The 14998-nt window shown below is 42.8% G+C and overlaps 1 protein-coding gene across 1 annotated transcript; it reads right to left on the bottom strand.

Annotated features, from left to right (window-relative positions):
* Positions 1–2662, bottom strand: OTOS (otospiralin). Its single transcript, XM_058812569.1, has 3 exons — positions 2611–2662; positions 2244–2270; positions 1–185 (listed from the first exon to the last, which is right to left on the bottom strand). The coding sequence occupies exons 1-3, from the start codon at positions 2660–2662 to the stop codon at positions 1–3; spliced, it is 264 nt and encodes an 87-aa protein (XP_058668552.1).
* Positions 2663–14998: the final 12336 nt, after the last annotated feature.

The raw sequence follows: 14998 nt of genomic DNA, 5'->3' as shown, positions 1-14998 counted from the left end.
TCAGTGCTCGTGGTCACGCACGTGGTATCCAAGGTGGCTCCCAAAAGGGAACTGGGCAAAGAAGGCTCTGGCCATGTCATTGATCCTGTTGTAGGCTCCCAAGGTCCGGAAATATTCCACATAGGACCAGAAATCGTTGGATGAGAAGGGCCAGTAGGGCAAGGCTGCAGCATCCTGGTAGGGATCTAAAAAACCCAACCAAAATAAAATATTGCATATTACTATAATACGAAGCGCTTTTGTTGAGAGGTTGGGCTTGGAGCCACCATGGTTTGGGGTTGTGAGTTCCCTTTGGGGGCTGGTGTGCTCCTCTGGCAGGAGAGAGGCAAGGAGAGCCATTGACCCCTCTCTGTGACCCACTGTGCAGAAAATGGAGCCAGTACTCCCTGCTCCAGATGCACCTGGAGTGACAGACTGGGACAAGATGGGGAGCAGGAAAGAAGGGACACATCCACACTTACACCAGTTCAAGAATTCATTAGGCTGGTTTCATTTCTAGAACGCTGCTGGTTATTTCAAAGCAAGGAGCGATTGCAATCAAAAGCCATTTTTCCTTATTCCACATAACTTGCTTTGCCCCACAGAAAAATATAAGGAATAAGGCACCACCCTCTATGTTGTGCCCCTGCAGCTGGGCACACTGCCCACAGAACTCCCAGGGACTGGGGCCATACTGCCCTGACACTGCCTGGAACTGCAGAGCTGTGCCTCTCCTCAGGGCACTGTAGGAAATGAGCCACAGGGATGGAGAGGAAAGGCCACTTGGGGGACAGCTGCTGCATTTGGGCCTGCTCTAGCAGTACCAGAATGTGATACAGGCATTGAAACAAGATTAACAATTCAGCAGCAAAACAAAATCAGTTCTGAAAACACAAGAACCGACCACCCCAGGCCCAAATATCGGCAAACAGAGAAGCATATATAAAATGTAAACAGCAGCTGAGAGCACAGTCACAAATGTCTTTCAGTGCAGTGAAGCTAAACACAGTATTTTATTTTGATTTGAAGCCCATTTAGATGAATGAAAGTCTTTGCACTCAGCTTGGGGCCAGGGTCTTCAGTAGGAATTAAGAGCTTTCAACAATCCTGTTGTCAGACTTTAATTTTACTGAGTAAAGTTTGCAGCGTGCAGGCACAGATGGCACATAACAAACCAAATGAACCAGCCAAATGCTGTCTGCAGAGAAGAACCCACTGTTTATACCAGCTGGCCTCAGATTCACTTTGCAGGCTGCTGCTTGGCCCAGTGTGAAAGAAAACAATAATTGCTGGTAATGAGAGCAACAGGACACTGCCTGAACAGGGTTCTAATTCTAGATTGATGCAGCCTCTCCTGAACGTTGCAAAGCTTGCCACAAAAATATTTGCTGTACACAAACACAGATGATATATTAAAATATTTTAGAGATTATATATTAAAAAGATTTATTCCTAAAGAAATAGAATGGAGCATAGGGATAAAAAAGGTTTGAATTATAAGTAATCATATTAGACTGTATTATGTATTTGTTCTGTTCATATCTGTTATGATGCTTTCTGTATATTTGTGAACTGGAGATGCTGCTGGCAGTGCTTGGTTATTGCAGATACTTCTCTGCAACTCTGTTTTCAGACAGAATTCTGTCTGAAAAGCCAAAAAAAGGTTAAATGATAGAATCATCAGTAAACCAGTGCAAACATCATTAGGGTGTTGAGGGTTTTTTTAATCAAAGGCAAACACTAATCCAATGGACTAATCACACAAAGTGACATGAACCACAGGGTAGCTGTGCTAAGGGATTTATTCCAACATTTCTCTAATTGGATTTGTGGCAATTTGTAAATTTTAAGCTTTTTGTCATGAAAGCTGGTATCTCTTGCCAAAAAGCAGATACACATACAGCATTATGGTTCATGACAGACAAAATTCTCAGATGTCCTATACATATCTAAGTCTGGTGCATTCCAGTTAGGATTTTGTACAACATAATTAGTGACTTGACTGTAATCCCTTTTCATTTTAAGACTGGATATTAGCTCTGTTATTATACATTAATATGTTACCACCTTTTAATAAATTTTACAGGATTTTTAAAAATTCACTATTCTTTTTTTCACCAGAACTAATTGAAAGCTTTTCCTCAGTCCACCGAGGTTAATAAGCATTCCTGCCAAAGTCATTGCTGGGCATCAAGTCTGGGAGTTACAAATTACTCTCCTAAATATTAGTGACACAAAGAAAATAAAAAAACATTAGGAATTACCATCTCCATCCTGGATGGATCGGGCATCTGTAAGTAAAGAGCAAACACATCAGTACCAGCTCCTGCACAGAAAGACTTTCTGTTAACCAAACATTTTCCATGTATAACTAGAAGATCACAAGTCTTTTAATGCCCACATTGGCCCCTCTGTGTAGCCAGAAGATTTTTGTTTCTTGAACAACAGAGCAAGGAATTCCCTGTTTGCAATGAGTGCTACAAACCACCTCAGTCTGGCTGTCAGAACTCACAGCCTGAACAGTTGGGATTAAAATGTCAGCAACACTAAATAGAAGATACTGTGTTTGTAATAAAATATTTCTGGGGGCTTGAAAAAAATAAACAAGAATAAATTCGGTAGTAATCTTACCTGTTAGCATGTTCATCAGCATACAGAAGATAAAGAAGCCAGTAAATGTCATCTTGTCTGCAAGAAACTGCTTGTGTTTCTGAAAAGTAATTTGTACAATTGAGGATTATTACAAGAGGTTAATAATTACGCAAACTCAATTATTTCTTGTTTTAATAGAAGAATACATTCCAAAATAGATTCTATTTACTAATTTAGGCATGAAAAAACCCAATCATATTTTTTATAGCTTCTGAAGTGCAACACAGAGCATTAAAAAACCATCAGTCCTGAAATGCGTATTGATATTTTGGTTTTAGATGGCATAAATCCAAAAGGTGCCTCTGAATCGACATGAAATCAACTGTCTTTGGAAATGTTTGATTTTGTGGTTAATTTAATTTCACTTTGGAAATTACCTTTTTCTTTTCTTTTCTTTTCTTTTCTTTTCTTTTCTTTTCTTTTCTTTTCTTTTCTTTTCTTTTCTTTTCTTTTCTTTTCTTTTCTTTTCTTTTCTTTTCTTTTCTTTTCTTTTCTTTTCTTTTCTTTTCTTTTCTTTTCTTTTCTTTTCTTTTCTTTTCTTTTCTTTTCTTTTCTTTTCTTCTTCTTCTTTTTGCAGCTCTGAGTCAACCACAAAACTCCAAAAGAGTTTTTATTGCAGTAAAATAGCACTGCTTTGTAAGGAAGGGTGGAGGGAAACGTCACTGAGTTACTACACCAATCTGATTTTGTTTTCTTCAGGTATTTTAACTGCTCACATTTGCATTTTATTTCAGCACTGCCCATGGAAGAGACAGTGGTCAGTTTCTGAGAGGAAATCAGAATTAACTTGGGCAATAACATTTGGTTTTGGAAGATAGAGGGAAAAAATATAGAAGCAAATTCAGTGAGTATTACAGTTTCTGCCCTCCTGATTTCTTTCTGCCCCTTCAGCCAAATAGATTTTTTAAAATGTTAGCTGAGCAAATTGCTAAAAGGATATTGAGTTCCCTCTCCAACTCAGTCATAAATCCCAGAAATACTTGACAGTGCTTTATATTCTTATTTAGGATCCTTAAAATCTAGACCTTAAAATGTACCAGGCAGTGAGTGGCCACTGAAATCAATTGGGTTACAGAGAGTAAAGAAGGAGGTCCCTGAGGAGCATGGCCATGCTGATGGTGCTGGTGCCTTCAGAGGGTCAATAGTGTGCACTGAAATTCATTTTCACATCATACCCATTTCCTGGAAGGATTCCTCTCCCACACCCAGCAGGTGCTTTGGGCTCCAGCCTGTGCAGGTTGCTGTATGGATCCAGCACTTTGAGAAGCCTGAAAGGGAGGGAAGATTTGGAGAATATTCAGTTGTCACGTACACCTGATTCATTTTCATCTAGCACACAAGCCCTGATAGCAGCAGGTGTGGTCAGGGACTAAGGTGCAGCAGAAAGTGTTCTGTGACTCACAGGCAGATTGGGCATCTCCATGCTTCTCAACAATGTGGCAGTTCAGGTCATCTGGCCAAACCTCCAGCTTGTGGGATTCACATTCTCTGAACCTGAGAGAAGCAGTGAAAGAAGCAGAAAAAAGAATGATCAAAACAGTTCTTAGCTCATTTGCTGTGCCTGTGTTTGTGCCAAAGTAGAATGCAATATAGAAATTTTGAAATATCATAGATATATATATGTGTGTGTATATATATATACACGATATGTATATACACTATATATATATATACACACTATATATATATTTTGTTTACCCACAGTGATGGTGTTTTGTTTCCTTGGCCTGTCAGGGCCAGGTGTGTGCAGACTGTGGGTCAGCAGACAGTCACAAGATTCTGAGCAGTTAAGTGCTTAGCAGATTCAATTAAGATGTAATGTAATATAAAATAATATAGTATAATAAAGTAATTAATTAGCCTTCTGATAAGACAGAGTCCTCCTCCTCATTCCTCCCGGACATTGAACAAAATATCACTGATACCATCAATTTCCAGATATTGCTTCTCTTGAGAGGTGCTCCTGAGAAGCCAGTGCAGAGCTCACTGTGCACCTTCATGCTGTGGGATCTGACTGTACACATGCTGATCTGAGCTGCACTCTCTTGCTGGGCATTTTCAGTGTCTTTATGGTCTACAAAAGCATTTCTCTGTGTCACTTGTAGGTACCTGCATTTCCCAACTCCGTGCATGGCTCCTGACATCGGTGCCTTGGCTGTACCACATCACCCATCTGCCACAGGAGCACAGGGGAAAGCTGTGCTCTCACAAAGCCCTGGAGCACAGAGAGCCAGGTGAGTGGCCTTGCAGGAGGACCCAGCTTGGCTGGAGTTTGTTCCTATCTACACACAGAGTTAGATAGTTTTGCCAAGAATTAATTCAAGATGTTCTGAGTAAGGGGGAAAATGGGTGCTTTGTGCACAGTAGGCTGTGCCAAGTCTTGTGGAGGGTGAAAAGAAAAATATTATGAAAGCAGAAGCAATTCAATCTTTGAAAGGCTTTAATCCTCCTGCTTAGTATGTATTTCCTAGGCCTGTAGGAGGGCTGTTCTTGCAGCACCTCACCCCCTCACCTGGGCTGCAGCAGCTGTGGTGGGAAAAGGCACTTCCTTGGAGTTCTGTGCATCCATGTACCTGTCTGCACCCAGCAGTGCTCCCTGCAGAGCCAGGCTTTCCCTTTCACTGCCTAGACTGTATATCCTGCTCCAATAAAAACCAGAAGCACTGAGGTGTGCTGATACACACACAAAGCAGTCATCAGCTGTAATTGAATAATTGCCATAAAGCTGCTACTGTGCACATCCATCAGTAGCTCTTTGTTTTGGCTGGCGACAAACCAGGTGTAGTTCCAAGTGGGAGGTGAGATAACGTGTTTTGGATGATGACAAAGGAGAATAATGATGCTCCTGATGCAGTCACATCCTGCTGCTCTCCTCTTGAGATATTAACAGCATTGTTGGAGGATGACAAAGTCACAGAGATTATCAGATTCAGGGTCTATCTGATCACAAAATGATCTGCTACAACACTGGATGATCTTGGGAAGATTTCCATAGCTATTGGGCTGACACACACCTTTACACCTAACTCCTTTACACCTTCTTATTCTGTCTTTTGAAGCTTGGAGTTACTTCCAGAGCCAGGAGGATTGCTGATCTGACATTGTGTGTCAGTCTTCTAACAATTACACACTTGCAGCTTAATTCAAATCAAAATTTTCCCCTTGCTAGTGCACATATGAATAAATTCTCAGGGTTTCCATGCTAAAGCAGACCTAGGAAATGATAAAAAGAGGATATGACTTAGCATTGAAAGCAGCTTGCATCACAGGTTACAACCTCTTCTATCAACACTTCTGTTGCTGTACATGACTGCTTGTCCCAGCTGAGTCTGTTTTAAACACAGTGTTGGACTAGAGAAAAAGTGATGAGTTCTCATCAGCTGATTGAAGGACTGTGTCTGCTGGGTTCAGTGTGTGCCAAACAGTGCAGTGTGCTCCTGGCTGGTTCCAGAACACATGGTGCTCTGACTTGCAGGTTTTCTAGCCTGCAAGCACATTCATTTAATCATATTTTCCCCCTTTTCTTTCTCTAGGAGCACTTTTCCTTTTTTCAAACTCAACCCAGAGGGCAATTAAAGTAACAGCACTGAGTGTCCAGCACAAGTGCTGGCATGGATCAGTTAGCAGAGCCCTCTGCTAATAGCTGCTGCCCTGCAGGCTTCTTCACTGCTGAGCAGTAATTGGAGATGCCATGATGCCCACAAATGCAAATCCTGCTCAGCAGCAGCCACATTTCAGCAGACACCACAGCACTTAACAGGGCAGCTGCTTAATGAGTTCAGTGTCTTAATTTCTACTTATTTTGGAAAGAAATTTCCTGTTCTCCTTTTTCAGAACAGCCTATTAGCTCAAAAAGCTGCTATTCCTGCTGACAAGAAGTTCTTCAGGTTCTGTACTCTAAAGTTTGCATACAGTTTTTAGCTAAGGCCATTCACTCAGAAAAGCTTTGCTGCACGATAGAAAGGGCTGTTGTTTTTCCCTACCCCAATCAATATGTACTTTCTGTAGATGGCTCTCAAAGCCAGAAAATCCCACACAGAGCCGTGCCAGAGACAGAAGTCAATGGGAGCACAGAGGACATTCCCTTGGGGATAGGGGAATGCAGTTTGGGCAGCACAGGTGTTTGTGTGGCTCGGTGGGGAGCAGTGCTGGAGTGCCAGCCTGCCTTCAGAAGGGCTGCTGCTGCCAGGGCTGTTTCACCAGAGCCAGCCCCTGTGGAGCAATCCAGCTCCCCTTGTCGATTCACTTGAAACAAAGATAAAGGAATACATAAAAGCAAGTTTATGGATGCCTTTCTTTTCTCAACAGCTATGTTAGACTGCTGTCACACACACACAAATCTATAATGCTCCAGGCACTGAAAAAAAAACCCTGTTTAAATCTTTCTTATTTAATCAATAGACAAAAGCAAGTGCATGCAGAGCTCCATAGGAACTTATCTAAAAACTAAATAGGACTAATAGATGCATCTGAAGTGCTCTGCCCTTGAGCTGAGCAGACAAAATGTTCTCCATACGGCTACAACATTTCTGTACATCAGAAACAACTAATGACAGTGATATATTGACCACCCCTAAAAACAACAAACAACAAATGTTTGATTATTTCCTCCAGCAATTTGTCCAAATAATACAGGTCAAGAGGAGATTCCTGTGACTAGAATATGCTTTGCTCAGACAGGTGTAAGGAAGTACTAAGAAGCCAAGTAACAAAGTGACCAGTAAATGTAAAATGAGGTAACTGTAATTTTCTCCCACTTTCAAGGGATGGGATTTCTGACCATTTCCACTCAAACTAGATTTGGAGCTACCAAAGAGAGGTGTGGTATAGTGTTCTTTAATGCTCAGTCATAGACAAAAAGACAAATAAGAGGACAGGAAACAAAACCCATAAGGCATCACTTTGCCTTTGTGCCAGTTAGTCCCATTTTGAATATTGCCTGCATTTTTGGTCTCACATAACAGAAGGTCATGACTGAACAAGATAGGATACAAAGAGTGTGAGGGGAAATTAACAGACATGGACCAACTAAAGCAGACTGAGACTCTTCAGGCCAGCAAAAGGATGACAAGACCTTGATTTCTACCAAGAGATACGAAATTAGTCTGACAACAGCTTATTCAAAACAAAAGGTAGTGGTGTTTGATACAGCTGTGGAATGTCTTGTCACGGTGTATTATCAATTACACAGTGTCTGTCCTGGCTGCAGAGTCTGAGCCTGGCCTGGCAGCAGAGCTGCTCTGCACTTTTGCTCTGTGTCTCACTGCTCTGACACCCTCTGCTGCTGGGCCAGGTGAGCTCCCAGGCTGAGCCTGGGCTTGATCTTACAGTCAGTTTTACTGAAACATGACATATTTCCAGTTCTTGTGAACAGACAGCTTTCCTGCTAGAAAGGGGTTTGATCATCCTGATACTCATAGCCCCTGGAAACAATTGAGGGGAGACATAGCAGATGATTTAGATAGTTACAAAGCCATTAACAGAATAATGCAGTGTGATTAGATAGCCCAGTGAAAATGAACCACTTGCAGAGGTACTAGAGCTAATTGGGAAGGTTAGAGTTACAAACCCAAGTTAAGGAGTAGCTCTACACTTAAATCAATCACACTTAAGAGCCAACAAGTAAATGCATCAGACATTTATTTCAACTTATCATTTTAAGCTCTATCTGAAGGAAAGTTATATTTGTGCACACAAATGAGCTGCCAGGGGTTCACAGGCAGCAGGCAGTGCTGCATGCAGCAGCAGGTACTGAAACAAAGGAGGGGAGCAATCCTGCAGGCATCAGGGCTAGTGTAGCTTGGCTCCCAAGGAGCTCATCCTGATCAGTGCCACTCCCCAGGAGGATCCTCAGTTCTCCCCCATTGCTCCTTGGCCCTCCCAGGGCAGCTCCAAGCACCAGCTTTGGCTTTCTCCAGGGTCCATGCAGCCTTTCTGGCACAATCCAGCAGCCTGGTGCTCCTGCTCACGAGTCAAGCAGATGTTCCTGAGCCAGCAAAGAGCAGCTGCAGGCTGACTGCTCCCCTCCTATCATCACTGACACCAACAATCTTTTTCTACCATCCATCTACAAATTTTCATGTGTGTGACAGTGTTCACAGGGGTCTTAGGATGAGGGAAGAGATGAGGATCTGATTCCATGTTTCAGAAGGCTTGATTTATTATTTTATGATATATATTACATTAAAACTATACTAAAAGAATAGAAGGAAAGGTTTCATCTCAGAAGGCCAGCTAAGCTAAGAATAGAAAGGAAAAGAATGATAACAAAGGCAGTTGCCTCAGACTCTCTGTCTGAGCCAGCTGACTGTGATTGGCCATTAATTAGAAACAACCACATGAGACCAATCCCAGATGCACCTGTTGCATTCCACAGCAGCAGATAACCATTGTTTACATTTTGTTCCTGAGGCCTCCCAGCTTCTCAGGAGGAAAAAAATTTTAAGGAAAGATTTTTAATGAAAAGATGTCTGCAACACATGTGAATGACAGGAACCTCACACCCCACCTGCCACCAGACTGGGTTAGCATTTGGTAACATTTCAAGCTGTTTTTGCTATAGGCAAAATGGAGTATCAGAGCCAACAATGCCACTTGGTTTCCTGCATGCTGTTTGCTCAGGAGACACAGTTGGCAGTGCCCATCAGCACCACAGAGAGTTCATGCAGTGAGGAGCACTGGCTGCCCAGCAATCCTGCTGCAGGGAGAGTGAGAGGGAGCAGCAGCAGCTGTATTCCAGCAGCAAGGGAACCAGGACACCCTTCCTGCACCCACCTTAGGCCTAAGCTCATCCAAGGCACCTTTTTGGGTAAATTGGTCAGTTTTGTGCTTTAGCCTTGCTCAGCTATTCAGCACAGCCACAGATGACTGAACTCAGGAGAGAATGTGATAAACTGGTCACAAACTGACAGGTTTATTCAAGAGCTCTCAAGAGAGGATATATTTTTCCCATTGCCATTAAGGTTAGATGTATCATAGCAATAACCTCCACCATTTTGAAATATACTCACAATTTTTTCAGATTGATTGAATGCTCCAGCTACACTTAAGCTATTAAGCCAACAGCAGATGTTTATTGTTTTCATTTCATAGAGATGTTTCTTTAAAGAAAAGTGCATTAAATATTTCATTACCAAAGTTAAGATTTCAGTAGGATAAATAGAAGCTTCTTTACACTCAGGGTCTTTTCTTCCCTTTGATTCATATGCCAAGGCTGCTTCAATATCACCAGTTATACCTGTCCACAAGCAGCTCTGCCCTAGGGACCATAAAATTGATTAACCAGATTGATGAAGAGATGAGCTTGATTACAAAAAAATCCATCACAAACGTGAGCAAGCTGCCAGTATATTTGATACCAGCAATCAATGAGACCTGTTAGTGGCTGCAGCATTGCAGACCAAAAACCACACAGGCTTTGCTACAAGCAGAGCAGGTTGGCAAACCCAAGGAACATCATATGTGGGTCTGGAAAGAATTGTTCTGTTTATCCATCTTATAAAGTTTTGCTGTTTTAAAGACTGACAGGGTGAAGATAATCAGTCACCATCCCAAAATAAAACAGCATCTGTTGTGGTGTTGTGAGGGTTCCCAGGATGAGGTGAGAGATGAGAATTGACTCCAAGTTCTCAAAAGGCTGATTTATTATATTATGATATATATTATATTAAAAGAGAATGATATACTAAAACTATACTAAAGAAAGAGAAAGGATACATCAGGTGAGACAAGAATGAATAATAAAAACCTGTGACAGAGCAGAGTCCGACACAGTGGCTGTGATTGGTCATTAATTAAAAACAATTGACATGGAACCAATCAAAGATGCACCTGTTAGTAAACAACCTGCAAACCACCTTCCAAGCAATCAGATAATTATTGTTTACATTTTTTTTTCTGAGGCTTCTCAGGAGAAAAACCCTGGCAAAGGGATTTTTCATAAAATATCATGGTGACAAGCACCTACCTTCTGCCCTAGGTTTTCTGGGTAACAGTGGTCAGTACTGACACTGCAGCTGGAGAGCAAACCCTGCACAGCTCTAGGAGCTTGTAAATTATTGTTATTCAGATTATTGCCTTATATACTGAAGGCAGAGATTGCCCTTATAAATTAGTGGCCTTACCAAGCAACGTTGCAGAGATTATGTTTGATGTTCTAGTTTGGACTGATGTGCTAAACTCCAGTGCAGTTGAACAAGACTGAACCTGTTATATCAGGACCAAATAAATTAAACGTTAAAACAGCATTATTGACTCTCGAATTCCTCGATGCATACAGTTAAACACAGGGAAAAAGGGAAAAACATTCAGTGGGGCACAGAGCCCGCGCAAAGCGGGGACAGACCCAGGTGCGGCGAGATCAGCCCGGGGAAAGCGAGCCCGGCCCGGGGCTCAGCGCGGGGCTGCGGCTCCCTCTGCTGTCCCGGGATACGGCTCACAAACCGGGATGCTCACACATCGAGAGAGATGTTGCACACACACACACCCAGAGGGGGATGTTCACACACACCGGCATGCTCACACATCGAGAGAGATGTTGCACACACACACCCAGAGGGGGATGTTCACACACACCGGGATGCTCACACATCGAGAGAGATGTTGCACACACACACACCCAGAGGGGGATGTTCACACACACCGGGATGCTCACACATCGAGAGAGATGTTGCACACACACACCCAGAGGGGGATGTTCACACACACCGGGATGCTCACACATCGAGAGAGATGTTGCACACACACACCCAGAGGGGGATGTTCACACACACCGGCATGCTCACACATCGAGAGAGATGTTGCACACACACACCCAGAGGGGGATGTTCACACACACCGGGATGCTCGCACATCGAGAGAGATGTTGCACACACACACCCAGAGGGGGATGTTCACACACACCGGCATGCTCACACATCGAGAGAGATGTTGCACACACACACCCAGAGGGGGATGTTCACACACACCGGGATGCTCGCACAGCGGGACGGCAGAGCCTGCTCGGGTTTAGCACGCTTGCAATTTGAGGTCAAACTTCAGCTGCTGTCACAGACATCTTTTCATGAAAAATCGTTTCCTTAGGATTTTTCCTTCTGAGAAGCTGGGAGGCCTCAGGAACAAAATGTAAACAATGGTTATCTGCTGCTGTGGAATGCAACAGGTGCATCTGGGATTGGTCTCATGTGGTTGTTGCTAATTAATGGCCAATCACAGACAGCTGGCTCGGACTCTCTGTCCGAGCCAGAAGCCTTTGTTATCATTCTTTCTTTTTCTATTCTTAGCATAGCTAGCCTTCTGATGAAATCCTTTCTTCTATTCTTTTAGTATAGTTTTAGTATAATATATGTCATAAAATAATAAATCAAGCCTTCTGAAACATGGAGCCAGATCCTCATCTCTTCCTTCATCCTCAGACCCCTGTGAACATGGTCACAAGCTGCAGCAGGAGATTGTCACTATAGGACACAAAACAACACGAGTGTACACACTGCTGTTCTCAAGGTGAAAAAAAGCAAGGTTATTTTCTAACATTTATAGATTTCTAAAAGTGATAGTGGATTGGAGGGTGAAAGTGACACTGGACAAACCAACAGTCTATCAAATTTCTCTTCTTCCCTAAAAGAATCCAAGCCAATAAGTTATTTACAGAAAGTGTGTGAGAAAGGTCGTTACAAGAATGTAAACATCACAAGGTTTAGAAAATCTTAAAAAATCAGGGTGACAGGAGAGAGATAAAAAGCAGGACCAAAGGCACAAAGGTGAAAAGCACATTCCAGCAGACTTGAAGGATATATCAGTTTCTTCTTTACAACACCAGGAACCAGGAGCACCTTACCTCCTCTATGCAGACAGCACTCACCTTTACAGCATCAAGGGGGAGGGAAACAACCCCTGCCACAATCCCAACCCTCTGCTCCCCCCAGTCAGGCTCCATCAGCCCTTACAGGAAAGCAGCACTCACACCATCCTGCTATAGATTAAGGCCTTGCACATACGAGCAGGAGCCATAAAACAGAACCACTCATCACTGTAGCAGAGCCAAAGACTGACATCCCCACAAAAGAGAGTTGAGGATCTGTGACCCTGGGCTGAGCTTAAATGATTCCTGGGACCACGGGCAGGGCATGGCAGGAGGCTGCAGGGGAAGCTGCTGGAGGCCTTTAGGGTGTATTGGTGCCCTCAGACCCCAGGAAAATGTTTAGTTAAAGGGAAAACTGCTGACATTTTTGTAAAGAAGATAACAGATGAGTTAGGAGAAGAAGGGTGAGGGCAATGTTGCTGACAAAGCTCTAAAGCATTCCTTGGTGTGATGATAGAGCTCTTTCCTGCACCTCTGTTTTCTGGATGGATGACCTGCAGGTTCTGATTCCTGGGAATAGCCAATTTGTCTGAAATGATTACTTTTATTTTTAGTTTTACTGGCTAAATCACTCCATCCTCTCTCTTGACTCTAATTTATGATGTCACTCATTAGTGTTGCCCAGGTGGGGATTTCTCTGTGTTCTAAAATTGCAGCAACACTCCCAGCCAATTCTGCATTAAAACCCGTGTCTCTTTTAATTTCACCTCATTTAGAAGCCAGGTAGGGTTTGAGTATGGCAGGGGCTGCCTTAATTAGCAGCTTTCACATGTCATAGTTTACAGGTGCAGTAATGGGAATGTTAATGGGGCCAGGCTCAGGCATGGCTTGGACAGAGGCAGCTCTGGTAACAGCAAAGAAGAGTTTGCTCCAAGATTTAAAGGGCAGGAGCAGAGGCTCTCCTCTCTCCCTCACACCTACGCCACCCTGCTTGTGATTGAATGGGGACAATTGGATTGAATGGGGACAATTGTCTGTTAAAAAGACAGCAGGACCCCAAAACCTGTCTTAGCTTCTTCACCACTTCCTAAGACTCTGTTTCCTCCAGATAAACAAACTCACCATAAATATTCAGTTTCAGTTTACCTGGCTTATGGCTGTAGTGTTCTTGCAAATTTGCTGAGTCTGATCAAACAGAGTTGGGCTTTGGTTGTGATTTCACTGTCCACCCCGAGGTCCAGTAGTTACCTCTGGACTTTGAAGGAGATAAAAGATCATTTTCCCCTGTTACTGCAGGGATCACCCCATATATTTCCATCCCAATCTTCAGGGGATATAATTAGTTTTCTAATCTGCACAATGTCAAGAGGATTTGGAGCCTGTGTAAGCATCAGCTCAACTTTTTCCTTCAGCTTTGGTTTTCCTTTCTTTTCTTCTTGTAACTGTCTCTGCAGCTGTTCTATTTCCAAGGACAGTAATAGTTCAGTTGTTTTCCTGCCTTCTATCTCAGTTTTTAGCTCTTGTTCCTCTTCAATTTGATCTTTCCTATACCAGCAGGCAGCTTCTAGGCAGGTGCCTAACATTTTACAAATAATTCCTTTGTTTTCCCAGCCTTCATGTGGCCCCTAGGTGCTTCTAGACATTCCTCCACAACTTCCCAATCATGCCAATTATTCTGAGCCCATTCATCTGAGAACTCAGGACTTGGACTTCTTCCATGCTTTCCTAAGTAGTCAGTGATTTCACTTCCCATCCTGCTGACTGCAACAATTTGTCACAAATGAGTGTTTTAGGTTGCTCAAAGAATTGCTGGAAAAGGTACCAGCAAAAGCAGGTTTAATGTTAAGGTGAAAATGTGACAAACTTGTTGGCAAGATTCACCCTACTGCTTATCAGATGGTTAAAGCACACAGAGAAAAACTGGACTAAAACCTAAAATCAGTCAATCTGAAGTTAAAATCAACAAAAAAAATTTATCTATCTGGGGAATGGGGAAAGGGTAAGGATGGAAAATGGGTGAGGATGAAAGAGAATAAGGGAGATTCTTCTGTTGAGTCACAATGTTCAGAGTGATCCCCCTTGCCAAACTCAGCCCTGGACTTCACCAACCATTGAGGCCTAAAGGTTTTAAAAGCACTTAGACTTAGCAGCACTTAATTGAGACTTTATTTTAAACAATTTAACAAAATAGTCTCATAGAATTTACAATAGCAGAACAATAACCCACTTAGAGGCCTAACTTATTTATGACTCTGAAGCACTCAGGAATCCAGCAAAGCAACTTCCATTGTGCACTGGCTCTGGCACACTGGCCCTCACACACACCTACAGAAGCATGGTAAATAAATAACTGTGAAATAAAGGCAACCTTTATAACCTTTATTTCACAGGTAAATAAATACCTGTGAAAACTCCCTGGAGTTCAGCGGGGACTCACATGGGATGTCTTTGCACTTCCTCAGGGCAGAGCCCCCATATGGCCTCCCATACAATATACAGCCATCTCATCTCAGGAATGTTGGTTTGGCTTGGGTAACACCAACAGGCTGGCTCTGAATTGCACCTTTG

The sequence above is a fragment of the Ammospiza caudacuta genome, chromosome 11, assembly GCF_027887145.1.
Source record: "Ammospiza caudacuta isolate bAmmCau1 chromosome 11, bAmmCau1.pri, whole genome shotgun sequence".
Lineage (NCBI taxonomy): Eukaryota > Metazoa > Chordata > Aves > Passeriformes > Passerellidae > Ammospiza > Ammospiza caudacuta.
This window is presented reverse-complemented; position numbering and strand designations above follow the sequence as displayed.